Source organism: Bombina bombina, chromosome 3 (genome assembly GCF_027579735.1).
Source record: "Bombina bombina isolate aBomBom1 chromosome 3, aBomBom1.pri, whole genome shotgun sequence".
Classification (NCBI taxonomy): Eukaryota; Metazoa; Chordata; class Amphibia; order Anura; family Bombinatoridae; genus Bombina; species Bombina bombina.
In genome coordinates, this window is record NC_069501.1 from 1,154,807,782 (window position 1) to 1,154,826,353 (window position 18,572).

General features: G+C 39.4%; 1 protein-coding gene across 3 annotated transcripts in view; it reads left to right on the forward strand.

Moving 5' to 3' along the window:
• The window catches only part of ALKBH8 (alkB homolog 8, tRNA methyltransferase), a 532,982-nt gene that overhangs the window by 361,704 nt on the left and 152,706 nt on the right, over nt 1-18,572 (forward strand). For all 3 annotated transcript variants that reach the window (XM_053708559.1, XM_053708557.1, XM_053708560.1), the window contains 3 exons: nt 9,985-10,080; nt 11,452-11,556; nt 17,161-17,231. In XM_053708559.1, the coding sequence (XP_053564534.1) occupies nt 9,985-10,080; nt 11,452-11,556; nt 17,161-17,231 (272 nt within the window). The remainder of the gene's footprint in view (nt 1-9,984; nt 10,081-11,451; nt 11,557-17,160; nt 17,232-18,572) is intronic.

Here is an 18,572-nt window from a genome sequence, read left to right on the forward strand (position 1 = left end):
GTGCTTCAATAAAGTATTAGTTTAAGGGTTTTCACACTTATGCAACCATATTATTTTATTTTTATTTCCCTTTACCTAAAAGATGTGTTTGTTTTTCAATTGAGTTGTACAGTTTATAGGTCACATTAGAGGAAAAAGTTCTGAAATGATTTATCTTTGTCTCATTTTTTTATATCACAGAAACAGGGGTGTTTAGACTTTTTATATCCACTGTGTGTGTGTGTGTGTGTGTATATATATATATATATATATATATATATATGTGTGTGTGTGTATCTATATCTATAGATATATGTGTGTGTATGTGTATATATATATATATATCAAATAAAAAAGATATCTTGGTAGATTATAGCCAGCACAGACCTATTTCAAGCTAGTAACTCCAAATACTGTGTATTTGTCGTAAATTTGGTGTGTCTCTTTCCAGATCCTTACACCGCAGTCGGCTGTCCGTGCCGTCAACCTGGTAACGTAATGGCCACACCCACTAGAGGTTTGATGTTGGTAGTAGCAAACTAATGTTGGAGCATCAATACTTTGTTGCAAGGAATATGAAAAGCAACAATCGTTAAGGAATCCCTCCTTGTAACATACTACGGAACAAAGATCCGCCAGCAGTACCCAACTAACCAGGTTGACAGCCGACTGTGGTGTAAGGATCTGGAGAGAGACACGCCAAATTTACAACAACTCAAGTTTTGGTAAAACACTGTAGGAGAGTGCTCTGGGAGGATTGGCATAGTGATCCGGTGAGCTAATTTGAATTATCTGTGACTCTCTGACCTGCAGCTCCCTTTTGGGAAGTGAATATCGTTAACGGCTAAATCACGGTAACTTTTATACAACTGCATTCACAAGTTGGATGGCTGATTTGTTACTATATATCAGGACTGCATAATTTGCTATATTCCAAATATCTACACTTGGATATTTAATTTTGAAGCTTTTACAGTCCACATGTGAACTAGCAATTGATTGTTGTTTAACCCATGCTATATTCTTGCATTTTATTTTGTATATGAGGTGAAATTATTCCAGGCAATGAATTAATATATGCTGAGCTTTGGGGTACCCCACTTTGCACTTAGTACATGCTCTTTATTGTTTATTAACACAAACTGTCAAATGTGTTGCTTTAGTGAATTATAAAATATACCAATTTTTTTACTGCAATTCTGGGTATGTCTCGTTCATTTGTGACACAGTATTTGGAGTTACTAGCTTGAAATAGGTCTGTGCTGGCTATAATCTACCAAGATATCTTTTTTATTGGATAATTAATACATTAGATTATGGGCACTGATTGGATCACCACAGTATTTTTAAAGGGATCCGATTATTACTTATTAGCTATTTAGATTATAACCTTTAGCTGGTATTTAATCAAACATATATATATATATATATATATATATATATATGTATACAGTATATAAGTGTGTGTATCTATATCTATCATGCACACACACATATATACATATTGATTTTCTGCTTCTAGCCTAGCCTTGTTAAATGGACATTTTAAAGTGAAGGTAAAGTTTTTAAGATTTGAACACCTTGATGCATTCAGTAATATCAGAATAAGTTGATCGCTAAGTTTATTTGAATATAATTTACCTTTTTCTATATTTTTTTATGAAAGTAATATCCATAACGTTTTCATGTAAACTCCTCCCCACCTCTATTTCCGGATTTTAAAGGCTCTTACGTATAGAGCGGTCTTACCCGCTGTATACGCATCTTCAAAGTGTGTGCATGTCGACTATCGTAAGTATTGCGCATGCGCAAATCGCCGGTGTCTATTACTGATGCGCATGCGATACTCTACGATCTGTCAAACCAATGTGCATGCGTTATTTGCGGTTTGCAACATAGTATTGAAGGAATAACTAGACTTTATTCTTTCAGTGCTATGTTGCGCGGTCGAGTGAGCGGCATCATTTTTTTGTGTGACCAGATCCCAGCTGCAAATAATGTCAATAAAAAACAATGTGATGTAATGTGGGTGGTACAACATATCTATTACGCCTGCGCGAAACGGGGGCGCGCTTAGAGATCAAGATCGTCTATTACACACTAGCGCATGCGCAGTCTAAATAGGAGGCGGGTGACGTAGGGAGATGGCCGCCTAACGGCCAGAATTTCAATAGGTTTTTGGGAGAACGTGATCATAAAATGCAAAGAAAAAAAAAAAACGGGATGATTTTGAAAAGCAAAAAATATATATTTCAGACGGCGATAACTTTATTTCAAGCAGCATTCAGAGAAAATGATGAATGAAACTTATGTTATTTTGAGAGAGAGAATTGAATAAAAGTTAGACATACAGGTAACTTTACCTTCACTTTAAGTACAAGACATTTGTGTTGTGTTGTGTTGCTATAGAATAACATATCAACCAATGCTTAATGTTATTAAAACAACTTAAAGGGACAGTATACTGTAAAATAGTTTTTCCCTTAATGTGTTTACAATTGCTTTTTATACCAACTGCAGAGTAAAAAATGTATGAAAATTAGCTTTTCTTCTGTTAAGTGTGATCAGTCCACGGGTCATCATTACTTGTGGGATATTATCTGCTCCCCTACAGGAAGTGCAAGAGGATTCACCCAGCAGAGTTGCTATATAGCTCCTCCCCTCTACGTCACCTCCAGTCATTCTCTTGCACCCAGCAACTAGATAGGTCGTGTGAGAGGACTATGGTGATTATACTTAGTTTTATATCTTCAATCAAAAGTTTGTTATTTTAAAATAACACCGGAGTGTGTTATTACCTCTCTGGCAGAGTTTGAGGAAGAATCTACCAGAGTTTTGCTATGATTTTAGCCGGAGTAGTTAAGATCATATTGCTGTTTCTCGGCCATCTGAGGAGTGAGGTAAACTTCAGATCAGGGGACAGCGGGCAGATGAATCTGCATAGAGGTATGTAGCAGTTTTTATTTTCTGACAATGGAATTGATGAGAAAATCCTGCCATACCGATATAATGTCATGTATGTATACTTTACACTTCAGTATTCTGGGGAATGGTATTTCACTAGAATTACACTGTAAGAAAGACATAAAGTTGTTTAATAACTAGAGATTATGTTTAATGTTTTTGCTGGAATGTAAAATCATTTTCATTTACTGAGGTACTGAGTGAATAAATGTTTGGGCACTATTTTTCCACTTGGCAGTTGCTTAAATCTGTTTTTTCTGTCAGTTTCTGTTCTCCCTCACTGCTGTGTGTGTGGGGGAGGGGCGCTTTTACTATGCATCAAATATTTTCTCTCAGCAGAGCTGTGAGAATTATAGTTTGACTGACATAAAAACGTTTATTCTGTAATTTGTTTCCTGCTTTCAGAAATTGTTATCTTTGCTAATGGGATTAAACCTTTGCTAAAGTTGTGTTGTTTAATTGCTGAGGGGAACAATCCTTTGCTAAAACTGTATATTCTGACAAAGATTGATGCTATAACTTAATTATTTTAACTGTTATAATTTTTTTCTGTGCTTCTTAAAGGCACAGTTCGTTTTCATATTATTTGTAAATTACTTTGAAAAGTATTTTCAAGTTGCTGTTTATTTGCTAGTGTGTTAAACATGTCTGATTCAGAGGAATATCTCTGTGCTATATGTGTTAATGCCAAACTGGAGCCCAATAGAAATTTATGTACTAAATGTATTGATGCTATTTTAAAAAAACAGTCAATCTGTACAAATTGAACATATTTCACCAAACAACGAGGGGAGAGTTATGCCGACTAACTCGCCTCACGTGTCAGTACCTGCATCTCCCGCTCAGGAGGTGCGTGATATTGTAGCGCCGAGTACATCTGGGCGGCCATTACAAATCACATTACAAGATATGGCTACTGTTATGACTGAAGTTTTGGCTAAACTACCAGAACTAAGAGGTAAACGTGATCACTCTGGGGTGAGAACAGAGTGCGCTGATAATGCAAGGGCCATGTCTGATACTGCGTCACAGTTTGCAGAACGTGAAGACGGAGAGCTTCATTCTGTGGGTGACGGTTCTGATCCAAATAAACTGGACTCAGACATTTCAAATTTTAAATTTAAGCTTGAGAACCTCCGTGTGTTACTAGGGGAGGTATTAGCGGCTCTGAATGATTGTAACACTGTTGCAATCCCAGAGAAAATGTGTAGGTTGGATAAATATTTTGCGGTACCGACGAGTACTGACGTTTTTCCTATACCTAAGAGACTTACTGACATTGTTACTAAGGAGTGGGATAGACCCGGTGTGCCTTTCTCACCCCCTCCTATATTCAGAAAGATGTTTCCAATAGACGCCGCCACACGGGACTTATGGCAAATGGTCCCTAAGGTGGAGGGAGCAGTTTCTACTTTAGCTAAGCGTACCACTATCCCAGTGGAGGATAGCTGTGCTTTTTCAGATCCAATGGATAAAAAATTAGAGGGTTACCTTAAGAAAATGTTTGTTCAACAAGGGTTTATATTGCAACCTCTTGCATGTATTGCGCCTGTCACGGCTGCAGCAGCATTTTGGTTTGAGTCTCTGGAAGAGACACTTCAATCATCCACACTAGATGACATCACACACAAACTTAAATTCCTTAAGTTAGCTAATTCATTTATTTCAGATGCCGTAGTACATTTAACTAAACTTGCGGCTAAAAATTCAGGATTCGCCATTCAGGCACGCAGAGCTCTGTGGCTGAAATCCTGGTCAGCTGATGTTACGTCTAAATCTAAATTGCTTAATATTCCTTTCAAAGGGCAGACCTTATTCGGGCCCGGCTTGAAAGAGATTATTGCTGACATTACAGGAGGTAAAGGTCATGCCCTGCCTCAGGACAAGGCCAAAGCCAAGGCTAGACAGTCCAATTTTCGTTCCTTTCGTAATTTCAAAGCAGGAGCAGCATCAACTTCCTCTGCACCAAAACAGGAAGGAGCTGTTGCTCGCTACAGACAAGGCTGGAAACCTAACCAGTCCTGGAACAGGGGCAAACAGGCCAGAAAACCTGCTGCTGCTCCTAAGACAGCATGAATTGAGGGCCCCCGATCCGGGACCGGATCTAGTGGGGGGCAGACTTTCCCTCTTCGCCCAGGCTTGGGCAAGAGATGTTCAGGATCCCTGGGCGTTAGAGATCATATCTCAGGGATACCTTCTGGACTTCAAATCCTCTCCCCCAAGAGGGAGATTTCATCTGTCAAGGTTGTCAACAAACCTAACAAAGAAGGAAGCGTTTCTACGCTGCGTACAAGATCTTTTATTAATGGGAGTGATCCATCCAGTTCCGCGGTTGGAACAAGGACAAGGGTTTTACTCAAATCTGTTTGTAGTTCCCAAAAAAGAGGGAACCTTCAGGCCAATCTTGGATTTAAAGATCCTAAACAAATTCCTAAGAGTTCCATCGTTCAAGATGGAAACTATTCGAACAATTTTGCCCATGATCCAAGAGGGTCAGTACATGACCACAGTGGATTTAAAGGATGTTTACCTTCACATACCGATTCACAAAAGCCATTACCGGTATCTAAGGTTTGCCTTTTTAGACAGGCATTACCAGTTTGTAGCTCTTCCATTCGGACTGGCTACGGCTCCAAGAATCTTCACAAAGGTTCTGGGCACTCTTCTGGCGGTACTAAGACCGCAAGGAATTTCAGTAGCTCCGTACTTAGACGACATACTGATACAAGCTTCAAGCCTTCAAACTGCCAAATCTCATACAGAGATAGTACTGGCATTTCTAAGGTCGCATGGATGGAAAGTGAACGAAGAGAAAAGTTCTCTCTTTCCACTCACAAGAGTTCCCTTCCTGGGGACTCCGATAGATTCTGTAGAAATGAAGATTTACCTGACAGAGGACAGGTTAACAAAACTTCAAAGTGCATGCCGTGTCCTTCATTCTATTCAACACCCGTCAGTAGCTCAATGCATGGAGGTAATCGGACTAATGGTAGCAGCAATGGACATAGTTCCTTTTGCACGCCTACATCTCAGACCACTGCAACTGTGCATGCTAAGTCAGTGGAATGGGGATTACTCAGATTTGTCCCCCACTCTAAATCTGAATCAAGAGACCAGAAATTCTCTTCTATGGTGGCTTTATCGGCCACATCTGTCCAGGGGAATGCCATTCAGCAGGCCAGACTGGTCAATTGTAACAACAGACGCCAGCCTACTAGGTTGGGGCGCTGTCTGGAATTCTCTGAAGGCTCAGGGACTATGGAATCAGGAGGAGAGTCTTCTTCCAATAAACATTCTGGAATTGAGAGCAGTCCTCAATGCTCTTCTGGCTTGGCCCCAGTTAACAACTCGGGGGTTCATCAGGTTCCAGTCGGACAACATCACGACTGTAGCTTATATCAACCATCAGGGAGGGACAAGAAGCTCCCTAGCAATGATGGAAGTATCGAAGATAATTCGCTGGGCAGAGTCTCACTCTTGCCACCTGTCTGCAATCCACATCCCGGGAGTGGAGAACTGGGAGGCGGATTTCTTAAGTCGTCAGACTTTTCATCCGGGGGAGTGGGAACTTCATCCAGAGGTCTTTGCCCAAATACTTCGACGTTGGGGCAAAACAGAGATAGATCTCATGGCGTCTCGACAGAACGCCAAGCTTCCGCGCTACGGGTCCAGATCCAGGGATCCGGGAGCGGTCCTGATAGATGCCTTGACAGCACCATGGACCTTCAGGATGGCTTATGTGTTTCCACCTTTCCCGATGCTTCCTCGATTGATTGCCAGAATCAAACAGGAGAAAGCATCAGTGATTCTAATAGCGCCTGCATGGCCACGCAGGACTTGGTATACAGATCTGGTGGACATGTCATTCTGTCCACCTTGGTCGTTACCTCTGAAACAGGACCTTCTGATTCAGGGTCCTTTCAAACATCAAAATCTAACTTCTCTGAAGCTGACTGCTTGGAAATTGAACGCTTGATCTTATCAAAGCGTGGTTTTTCTGAGTCAGTTATTGATACCTTAATACAGGCTAGGAAGCCTGTTACCAGAAAGATTTACCATAAAATATGGCGTAAATACCTATATTGGTGCGAATCCAAAGGTTACTCTTGGAGTAAGGTTAGGATTCCTAGGATATTGTCTTTTCTACAAGAAGGTTTAGAAAAGGGGTTATCCGCTAGTTCCTTAAAGGGACAGATCTCAGCTCTGTCCATTCTGTTACACAAGCGTCTGTCAGAAGTTCCAGACATTCAGGCTTTTTGTCAGGCTTTGGCCAGGATTAAACCTGTGTTTAAAGCTGTGGCTCCACCATGGAGTTTAAACCTTGTTCTTAACGTTTTACAGGGTGTTCCGTTTGAACCCCTTCATTCCATTGTTATAAAGTTGTTATCTTGGAAAGTTCTATTTTTAATGGCTATTTCCTCGGCTCGAAGAGTCTCTGAGTTATCAGCCTTACATTGTGATTCTCCTTATTTGATTTTTCACTCGGATAAGGTAGTTCTGCGTACTAAACCTGGGTTCTTACCTAAGGTAGTCACTAACAGGAATATCAATCAGGAGATTGTTGTTCCATCCTTGTGCCCAAATCCTTCTTCGAGGAAGGAACGTCTTTTGCACAATCTGGATGTAGTTCGTGCCCTTAAATTTTATTTACAGGCAACTAAAGATTTTCGACAAACGTCTTCCCTGTTTGTCGTTTACTCTGGTCAGAGGAGAGGTCAAAAAGCTTCTGCTACCTCTCTCTCTTTTTGGCTTCGTAGCATAATTCGTTTAGCTTATGAGACTGCTGGACAGCAGCCTCCTGAAAGAATTACAGCTCATTCCACTAGAGCTGTGGCTTCCACTTGGGCCTTTAAGAATGAGGCCTCTGTTGAACAGATTTGCAAGGCTGCAACTTGGTCTTCGCTTCATACTTTTTCCAAATTTTACAAATTTGACACTTTTGCTTCATCGGAGGCTATTTTTGGGAGAAAGGTTCTTCAGGCAGTGGTTCCTTCTGTATAAAGAGCCTGCCTATCCCTCCCGTCATCCGTGTACTTTTGCTTTGGTATTGGTATCCCACAAGTAATGATGACCCGTGGACTGATCACACTTAACAGAAGAAAACATAATTTATGCTTACCTGATAAATTCCTTTCTTCTGTAGTGTGATCAGTCCACGGCCCGCCCTGTTTTTTAAGGCAGGTAAATATTTTTTAAATTATACTCCAGTCACCACTACACCCTTGGCTTCTCCTTTCTCGTTGGTCCTTGGTCGAATGACTGGAGGTGACGTAGAGGGGAGGAGCTATATAGCAACTCTGCTGGGTGAATCCTCTTGCACTTCCTGTAGGGGAGCAGATAATATCCCACAAGTAATGATGACCCGTGGACTGATCACACTACAGAAGAAAGGAATTTATCAGGTAAGCATAAATTATGTTTTTAAGGTTTATTTGTGTATATTAAAGCTCTGATTTTGTGTTTTGAAGCCACAGCCTAATAAAATAGGTTGAGCTTGTAGGTATAATCAGATCTCATTACTGTATCACATTGTGCAAATATACCTGCTTCTTTATCTTATATCTGTCCTTAAAACAATCACCAATACTTTGAGAGAACAATGGAAAATCAACATTTTATTACCTTATCTCTGCTTTATCACACTGGGAGTGTAATTTCTTCTGCTGGCTGTGTTTACAAAGCTTATCTATAGCTGGTACGCGCGGCCACAAACTTTCAGAATAGGTGGGGATACCACATGCTAAATTAACAATTTCAAATGCCAATATATGGGTAAAGGAGCTACTTGTAAACAATTTAATACACTCCAGCAGGTAAAGTGGATCATTGGGAACAAATTAAAGGGGAGAAAATTTTTGAGTAAACTGTCCCTTTAACATCCATTTTACTGCAAATAGTTTTCAGTAGTCAAACTCCATCCACAGGTTGCCTTATTTTGAGGAGCCAATCTGGGATTTATTCTACAGACAACAAGGCTAGACCCGGTTATAATGTGTTTTGCAGTTGTTATCAGATCAAGCTAATTAGGGAAAGATATGTAGCAGGGTTATCTGTGAGATGTTGCAGGGTGCGTTTCAGCGTTTCAAGTTCTGAGAATTAGAAATTGCTCAATTTTCAGACCTAATTTACATGAAAAGGGAGGAAAATAAATAATGAAAATATATTGCATATAATGTTTCATTACACATAACTAGACATGTTTAGTGTCCCTTTAAAGGGACAGTCTACACTTACAACAACCTTAGTCCATCCGTTAGATTAAGTTGCGATTTTAATTTCTCACCCCTGCAACCATATTGAGTCTTCTACACATCCCGAGTTATGCTCCATGACAAGTTATATTCCGACAGTTAGAAATGGCCGCTCTGCTCCGCCTACCCAATATGTCACCCACTCTCTTATTTTCAACTGTCCAATTGAAAATTGATCACCGGTTAAAATACTGTAGCGCGCATTCATTGCTTCGCGCATGCGCAACGTCACTGGGATCCAAGTATCCGGAACCAAAGTTTAGCTCTATGTTTCTTCTGCATTACAATATCACATGTATTGCTTCCACGGAGAAACCGCAAACAGAGGGACAGTTTTTGTGTTTGCTGACATAACGATGACAGACTTCCGGTTTCGAGCTGTATCCCTTTGCGCATGCGTATTAAAGTCCGATGACATCACTGGATGCTCCGTGCATGAGTGTTATAGGGAAGGAGAAGCACTCGATAAGGTAGGAGGAGAAGCTATTGGGAGGAGTTAGACGGCCATTTTTGAAACATAAAATATAAACTTCTTTACTGCAAATGTTGGTAAGTGAATAAGCGAAAATACGGATGCAGGGTATCAGTTCAATTGTCATCAAGAGATCGTACCTATGGGCTAAGGTTGTTTCCGGTGTAGACTGTCCCTTTAATATGTGCTTTTGTCTAAGGCAGTAGCTCAGATTTCTTGTAAACTTGTATTATCTAAGATGTTTGTCTTGACTTATTGTTATTTTTGAGAAATGTATTAAGATTTGAACTTATCTATAAATCATCAACTTTTGTGCAGGTCAGAAATCCCTAAAACACAGACGAGTAAAACATTTTGGGTACGAATTCCGATATGACAACAACAATGTAGACAAGGATCTGCCATTGCCTGGAGGTATGTGAGTTATTTTTTAGAGCTAATCAACTAACTAATCATGATGGGATTGAGGAAGTGCAAAGGTCATCAGAAAAGGGCAATACAAAGATGTGGTGTAGACAATACATTTTAGGAATTTTAAATGGACTGTCAAACTTAAACTTTCATGATTCATCTAGGTCATGCACCTTCCAATTTATCTCCCCTGAACATATATGTTTCGGGTCATTGCCTCACCTGATTTGTTCTGCATTGCTGCTCCTAAAGCTACCTAGGTTTACCCTTTTATAAAGGATATCAAGAGAACAAAGCAAATTTCATATCAGTAGTAAGTTGGAAAGTTTTTAAAATTGCAGGCTTTACCTGAACAATGACATTTTAATTTTCACTTTACTGTCCCTTTAATTAACCAGTATATTTAAACTGAGGCTAAATTTTTTTAAAGATGTACATTATTTCTTTAGCATTGCTGCATTATTTGTAGTAGACAGAAAACTGTGTTTCCTTCTCTGTTTGTAGTATGGACATGATCTGCTTTGTTTAGATTCTGCTGCAATTAAAAACAATCACCATTATAATAAAGGGTCTTTCTAGTCTAATAACAAAATGCGCGTTGGAAACTGTTTCTAAATACACCGCAGCAGCTCCTGAGCAGAGAATAGCTGGTGAACCAATCAAGAGGGACATACAAATGTAAATAACAATCAATGATGATTGTATCATGCTCAGGAACAGCCCTGGTGTGTGAGAATAACTGTGTATTTCATTCTTTCTCGGGGGTTAAAGACTGTTACCTTTGAGCACGTGTAATAATAATAATAATAATAAAATGTTCTTACAAGTTATACCATTTTGCAAGGGAGATATCAACACTTTAATTGGGAAAAAAAATAAAATTCTCGCACATGTGAAAAGGTTGGACAAGCCTGATATATAGGGATTTATGGATCCAACAGGTTAGGAAGCCAATACAAGATTTTCTCTAGTTCTGGCTTTGTACCTCTCTGCCGTGTAACAAATATTTTTTGCAAGAAAAAAGTTTTAGGAAGAATGTTTTAATGGGCCATTATAGTTGAAAAATTGTATTCTCTAATCTGTTAGCACATGTAATTTTAACACTATCAACTCTGCAGCACTGTGTGTTTAACCCAACACTGATTGATCAACGGCGAGTTCTGCTCAGGACCAGCAGTGCACCGTGACTCCCCAGCGGTATTTCTACTGTGTGTTTAATTCCATTGCAGGGGTTAAACACACCGTGATGGATTAGAGCATGTAATTTTTTTATTATAATCACCTTTTAAGTATATATTAAAACTAGCAGGAACTTCATTTTTGTACACTGAATGATTAATTATATATATATATATTATTTTTATTTACATACAGGTCTTCCTGATTTTTGTACGGCAATGTTGGATAAATGTCTACTGCAAGGTCTGATAAAGCACCTGCCTGATCAGCTGACAATAAACCAGTATGAACCAGGACAAGGTAATTACTAGTACCATATTAATAAAACACACATTTTTTCTTTGATTGATAAAGAGAATACAATTTTAAACAAAAAAAAAAACTATGCTAAAAATAAAAGCCACCCAAAAAAATCCTAACTCTAAACCCCAAGATTTCTACTCACCCAACTTGACTCCGGCTCTTACGTGCTCAGTTCCGGCGGTGCTCCCCTTCTTTCTTCATGGCGGTGGTCCTCCGGGGCGGTCCTCTTCATCTTCACAGCGGCTTTGTCACCCGATGGCGGGTGGCGGCACAGCAGTGAAGGGGGAGTGAGTGGGAGGGAGAGGGGGCGGCACCCTATCTACAGACTTTTTTTTGGGAAGGGAAACTGAGGGAGGGGACGCTATGCTACGGAAAAAAACTTAATCAGGGTGGGGGGTCCTACACTACGGATTTTTTTTTTAAAAATAATTATAAATAAATAATAAAAAAAAAAAAACCTATAAACTGGGTACTAGCAGACAGCTGCCAGTACCGAAGATTGCGGACACTGGTAGGAGGGGGAGGGTTAGAGAGCTGTTTTGGAGGGATCAGTGAGGGTAAGGGGGATCCTACACTGCAGAAAAATAAACAGATATATAAAATGTATTTATTTAAAAGAAGAAGAAAAAACACCCAACAACTTCATACTGGCAGTACTTAAGATGGTGGTTAGGAGTGTGGGAGGGGATAAAGCTATTTCGGAGGGATCAGGGAGGTGGGAGGTGTCAGGTGGGAGGGTAATTTTTGTATTAAAACACTATTACCCATATCAGCTAACTAATTAACCCTTTCACTGTCAGGAATTTCAGAAGTGTGGCACTCAGCTGCAATTTAGCTGACTTATAATTGCAAAGCCACGCATGTCTGCTATTCCTGAACAAAGGGCACTCCAGAGAGAACATTTTACAATTTGTCTTATGACTATTGTAGTTGTGTGTAAATAATTTCACTGAGAAACCCAAAGTGTGTGAAAAAGTTAATGATTTTTTTTTATGTGATTGCATTTGGCGGTGAAACGATGGCATGAAATATACCAAAATGGGCCTAGATCAATACCTTGGGTTGTCTACTTAAAAAAATATATAGTTTTAATAGGTAAAAAAAAAGCAAGGCTCTTTTTCTGTTTAAATGGAGTAATAGCAAAAATGCTAAAAATTCTTCGGTATTTTGGGCAAGTTATTTTTTTTAATTCCTGCTAGTGAAGGGGTTAAAGGGACAGTCAACCCCAGAATTTTTGTTGTTTTAAAAGATAGATAATCCCTTAATTACCAATTCCCCAGTTTTGCATAACCAACACAGTTATAATTATACACATTTTACCTCTGTAATTACTTTGTATCTAAGCCTCAGCAGACTGCCCCCTTATTTCAGTTCTTTTGACAGACTTGCATTTTAGCCAGTCAGAGCTGTCTCCATGGTAAATTCACGTGCATGAGCTCAATGTTATCGATATGAAATACGTGAACTAATGCCCTCTAGTGGTGAAAAACTATCAAAATGCATTTAGATTAGAGGCGGCCTTCACGGTCTAAGAAATTAGCATATGAACCTCCTAGGTTTAGCTTTCAACTAAGAATACCAAGAGAACAAAGTAAAATTGGTGATAAAAGTAAATTGGAAAGTTGTTTAAAATTACATGCCCTATTTGAAACATGAAAGTTTTTTTTGGACTTGACTGTCCCTTTAACCCCTTAATGACAACTGACGTACCAGGTACGTCATGCATTAACTAACAGTTAATGACAATGGACGTACCTGGTACGTCAGTTGTCTAAGAGAGTGCTGGAAGCGATCGCAATCGCTTCCAGCAGCTCTCAGGGTATTGCAGTGATGCCTCCATATGGAGGCATCCTGCAATACCATTTAGAAGACTCCGATGCAGAGAGAGCCACTCTGTGGCCCTCTCTGCACCGGTAGCGATGGTGCCGGTTCGTTGGTGGGTGGGAGCGTAACAGGGAGGCGGGTGGGCGGCCCATCGCTACCCGGCATCCGGTTCCTAGAAGTGCAATGTGCACGCCCGGTGCCGGGAGCGTGCGGGGGGGCGCGCGTGCGCGTGCATGCGTGCGCGAGCGCGCATTAGCTGGCACTGACACTGACACCAATGAGGAGGGAAGAGGGGGGGGGGGGAAATATTTTTTTTAAAAATAATATAAAAGGATCTGGGAGGGGGAGGGGGATAGGGGTATTGTGGGGGGCTGCTACACTACAGAAAAAATAAAAAAAAGCAAAAGAACAAAAAACACTTGTTTTTGGGGCAAATTGGGTACTGGCAGACAGCTGCCAGTACCCAAGATGGCCGCAATTAGATAGGGGAGAGGGTTAGAGAGCTGGGGGGGGGGGATCATGGAGGTTGGGGCTAAGGCAGGAGTCCATCACAGCTAAAATATTGTATTTTTTTTATAAAAAAAACAAAAAACTCCTTTTATTTAGTACTGGCAGACTTTCTGCCAGTACTTAAGATGGCGGGGACATTTGTGGGGTGGGGGAGGGAAGAGAGCTGTTTGGGAGGGATCAGGGGGTGGGATGTGTCAGGTGGGAGGCTGATCTCTACCCTAAAGCTAAAATTAACCCTGCAAGCTCCTTACAACCTACCTAATTAACCCCTTCACTGCTGGGCATAATTTACGTGTGGTGCGCAGCAGCATTTAGCGGCCTTCTAATTACCAAAAATCAGTGCCAAAGCCATATAAGTCTGCTATTTCTGAACAAAGGGGATCCCAAAGAAGCTTTTACAACAATTTGTGCCATAATAGCACAAGCTGTTTGTAAATAATTTCAGTGAGAAACCTAAAATTGTGAAAAATGTAAAGTTTTTTTTTTATTTGCTCGCATTTGGCGGTGAAATGGTGGCATAAAATATACCAAAATGTGCCTAGATCAATACTTTGGGTTGTCTTCTAACAAAAAATATATACATGTCAAGGGATATTCAGGTATTCCTGATAGATATCAGGGTTCCAATGTAACTAGCGCTAATTTTGAAAAAAAGTGGTTTGGAAATAGCGAAGTGCTACTTGTATTTATGGCCCTATAACTTGCAAAAAAAGCTAAGAACATGTAAACATTGGGTATTTTGTAGTAAATTATAAGACATGATGAAAATAATGGTATCTTTAGAAAGTCCATTTAATGGCGAGAAAAACGGTATATAATATGTGTGGGTACAGTAAATGAGTAAGAGGAAAATTACAGCTAAACACAAACACAGCAGAAATGTAAAAATAGCCATTGTCATTAAGGGTAAGAAAATTGAAAAATGGTCCGGTCATTAAGGGGTTAATATATCAGTGACTGTACTGAGAAAGTTCTACATACAAAATAAATACATTTGTAGTCCAGGGACGTACCACTTGACAAATCTGGAAGAATGGTTAAAAAAAAGTCTTCACTCTCATTATATTTGTATTATAATGCACCTCTACATGGAGACACGGCACAAGATGATATGTGTCTTATTTTCTATTGGATTTTAAGGTCATGACTATCATAAGTTATTATTATGCAATTATTTAGAAATAGAATAGATAGAATAACATTAACAAGACAGTAAAATCAAAATTAAACTCAAAATTAAACTTTCACGATTCAGAGAATTCAATTTTAACCCCGTAACCCAATAGGACATATATAAATCTCATGATGTATTTTGCTTATCATATTGCATGACGTGTATATAAAGTTAGCTCCTGAGCTCCAGGCATCTGTCTGCATATGGAATCGCAGCATGATCAGTACGCCGAGTTCCATATGAAGGCAGATGCCAAATTGTTACATACTGTGTGTCTCACCGTCTGTAACGAACATCTATTGGTGCTGGTGAGAGGGAAACTGGGAGGCGGGTGGGTGGTCTAGCAGCTGAGGGGGGAGCGAGGGAGGGAGTGAGATGGCCCTACACTGCACAACAAATAATAAAGGGAGAGGGAGGAATGGGGAGCTACACTAAATATAAATATGTATTTTATAGGTACTGGCAGACAGCAAGTAGTGGGAGGAGTTGGGTTAGAGAGATATTTGGGGGAATCAGGGACGTGGGAGGGTTGATAAGGATCACTACACTGCATAAAAAAATAATATTAATAATAAAAAAACAAAAAAAACAACCTAAACTGCATATTGGCAGACTGTCTGCCAGTACCTAAGATGGCGGTGACCAGTGGGGGGTGATGGATGTTAAAGAGCTGAGGGATCAGGTGGGGATCATGGGATAAGAGGTGTCAGGTGTGGGTAATCTCTACACTAAGCTAAAATTAACTTTACAAGCTACCTAATTAACTTCTTCACTGCCAGGAATATAGAAGCGTGGTGCTCAGCTGCAGTTAGCGGCCTTTTAATTACCAAAAAGCAATGGCAACGCCATGTATGTCTGCTATTTCTGAACAAAGGGGATCCCGTAGAAGATTTTACAGCCATTTGTGCCATAATTACACAAGCTGTTTGTAAAAAATTTCAGTGAGAAACCTAAAGATTGTCAAAAAGTTAAAAAATTTTTTTTTATTTGGTGGTGAAATGGTGGCATGAAATATACCAAAATGGTCCTAGATCAATACATTGGTTTGTCTACTTAAAATAAAAAAATATATAGTTTTGACTGGTAAATAAAATTAAAAAACAAAACAAAACAAAGCTTCATTTCTGTTTTAAATGTAGTGGAAGCAAAAATGCTAAAAATTCTCCAGTACTTTGGGCAAGTTCTTCTCTGAAAGTCCCGGTAGCGAAGGGGTTAAGCAGCGTTCCAATTTACTTCTATGATCTAATTTGCTTTTTTCTCTTTGTACCCTTTGTTGAAAAGTATACCTAGGTAGGCTCAGAAGCACCAAAGCACTAGTGGGAACTAGCTGCTGATTGGTTGCTGCACATATGTGCCTCTTGTCATTGGCTCATACAGGGTGTGCAGTCTTCAACAAAGGATACCAAAGGACAAAACAAAATTAACAAACGTTAAATAGAAAGTTGTTTAAAATGGAATGTTCTATCTGAATCATAAAAGAAAATGTTTGTGTGTTATGTTATTTCTTTAATCAAATTGACCTCTTTCTCTTGGTATGCTTTGCTGCATCTTAGGCTATTTCCACAATAGCATACTGAGGTAGGCTCAGGAGCCTCCTTGTGTCTTTTAACTCCATATGTATACCATTTGTACAAACTTTGTTGCAAGCACGGCTGCCATATAGTGCCCACATTGGTATGTAGTCATGGAAAGGACATACATTAGAATGCCCAAGAGACAGGGCTACTTTTGGGAATAGAAGGAAAACTGTTTTTTTTTGTTTTTTTTTAATTTTAAGCTCTTGAAAGATTAATTTTGGTTCCAAGAAAAAACTATTACACATTACACATTATTGATTTGCAGTTATGTTTGACAGCCACAGTTGTAATTTTACAGCTCTGAGCTGTATGCACTGCTGCTCTGATTGACCTTAGCTGCAACCAATAAGGTTGTAATTCAAGAAATAACTATTGTGCTAGTGTTAAAGCAGAAGTCATGGAACTACTGAAGCATTTTCTTTAACCCCTTAACGACCTCGTCATTAAGGGGTTAAACTAGCAAGTGCACTCAGTGATTCCAAGTGATTTAATATGTCAATATTTACTCTTTCCTAGGAATCCCTCCTCACATCGATACCCATTCAGCTTTTGAAGATGGAATCATCTCTCTCAGCTTGGGAGCAGAGGTGAGGGAACAGATTAAAGGACCAGTAAACAGAGTAGAGATGCATATTCAACACATACATGATAACAAGACAATGCAATAGCACTTAGTCTGAACTTTAAATGAGAAATTTCAAAATGATGTCTATTTCCACTCCCCCTGTACCATGTGACAGCCATCAGCCAATCACAAATGCATACACGTACCATGTGACAGCCATCAGCCAATCACAAATGCATACAAGTACCATGTGACAGCCATCCCAAATGCATATACGTCTATTCTGTTTGTTATTGCACATGCTCAGTAGGAGCTGGTGACTCAAAAAGTGTAAATATAAAAACACTGTGCACATTTTGTTGATGGAAATAAATTGGAAAGTTGTTTAAAATTGCTGCTCTATCTAAATCATGAAAACTTAATTTTGACCTGAGTGTCCCTTTAAGACAAGCTGACTTTTAACATTTCCTGTAAAACTAGATATAATGAAACAGGGATCGGGGCTATCACTTCATAAAAATGCACAATATAAGATGTTTCTTCAAAACTAAATGTCTTCAAGGTGCTGCAGACTGGTCTGAAATTTGGGATAATAAAATGGACTTTTGTGTAGGATTTAGGGATAACGTAGGTTAAATACAAACAAGAAGTAGATCCCTTTTCAGTTGTATAGTCGCTTCTGTGTTCCTGCAGGATTTCGATTAAAGGGACAGCAAAGTCAAAATTAAATTTCATGATTCAGATAGCGCATGCAGCTTTTCAGTATTCTTGGTATCATGTGTTGGAAAACATAACTACTGATTGGTGACTGCGCATATATGGCTCTTGTCATTGGCTCATCAGGTCTGCTCAGCTAGCTCCCATGTCCCTTTAAATAATGGATTTCCAAGGGCTCCCTAAGGTCTAGTGTGGGAACAATAGTTTATGTAAAATGATCAGCAGTGTTAGAAAAGGCTTCATTATAAGGATTAGTATTGCTTATAAAGCACTGTGACATTAGGTATAATATTGTAAAGTCTAGGATAGTGTTTATAACACTGCTAACTACTTCTTTGTATTAATTCCCTAAAGGGACATAAAACCCTACATTTTTCTTTCATTATTCAGATAGAGCATACAATTTTAAACAACTTTCCAATTTACTTCTATTATCATATTTTCTTCATTTTCTTGTTATCCTTTGTTGAAAAGCAGGAAGGTGAGTTCAGGAGTGTGCACGTGTCTGCAGTAGTAGATGGCAGCAGTTTTGCAACAATGATATACATTAGCAGAAGCACTATTTCCTGTGATGTAGGTCTCCAGACACATGCACGCTACCTATCTAGATACCTATTGAACAAAGAATAACAAGAAAACAAAGCAA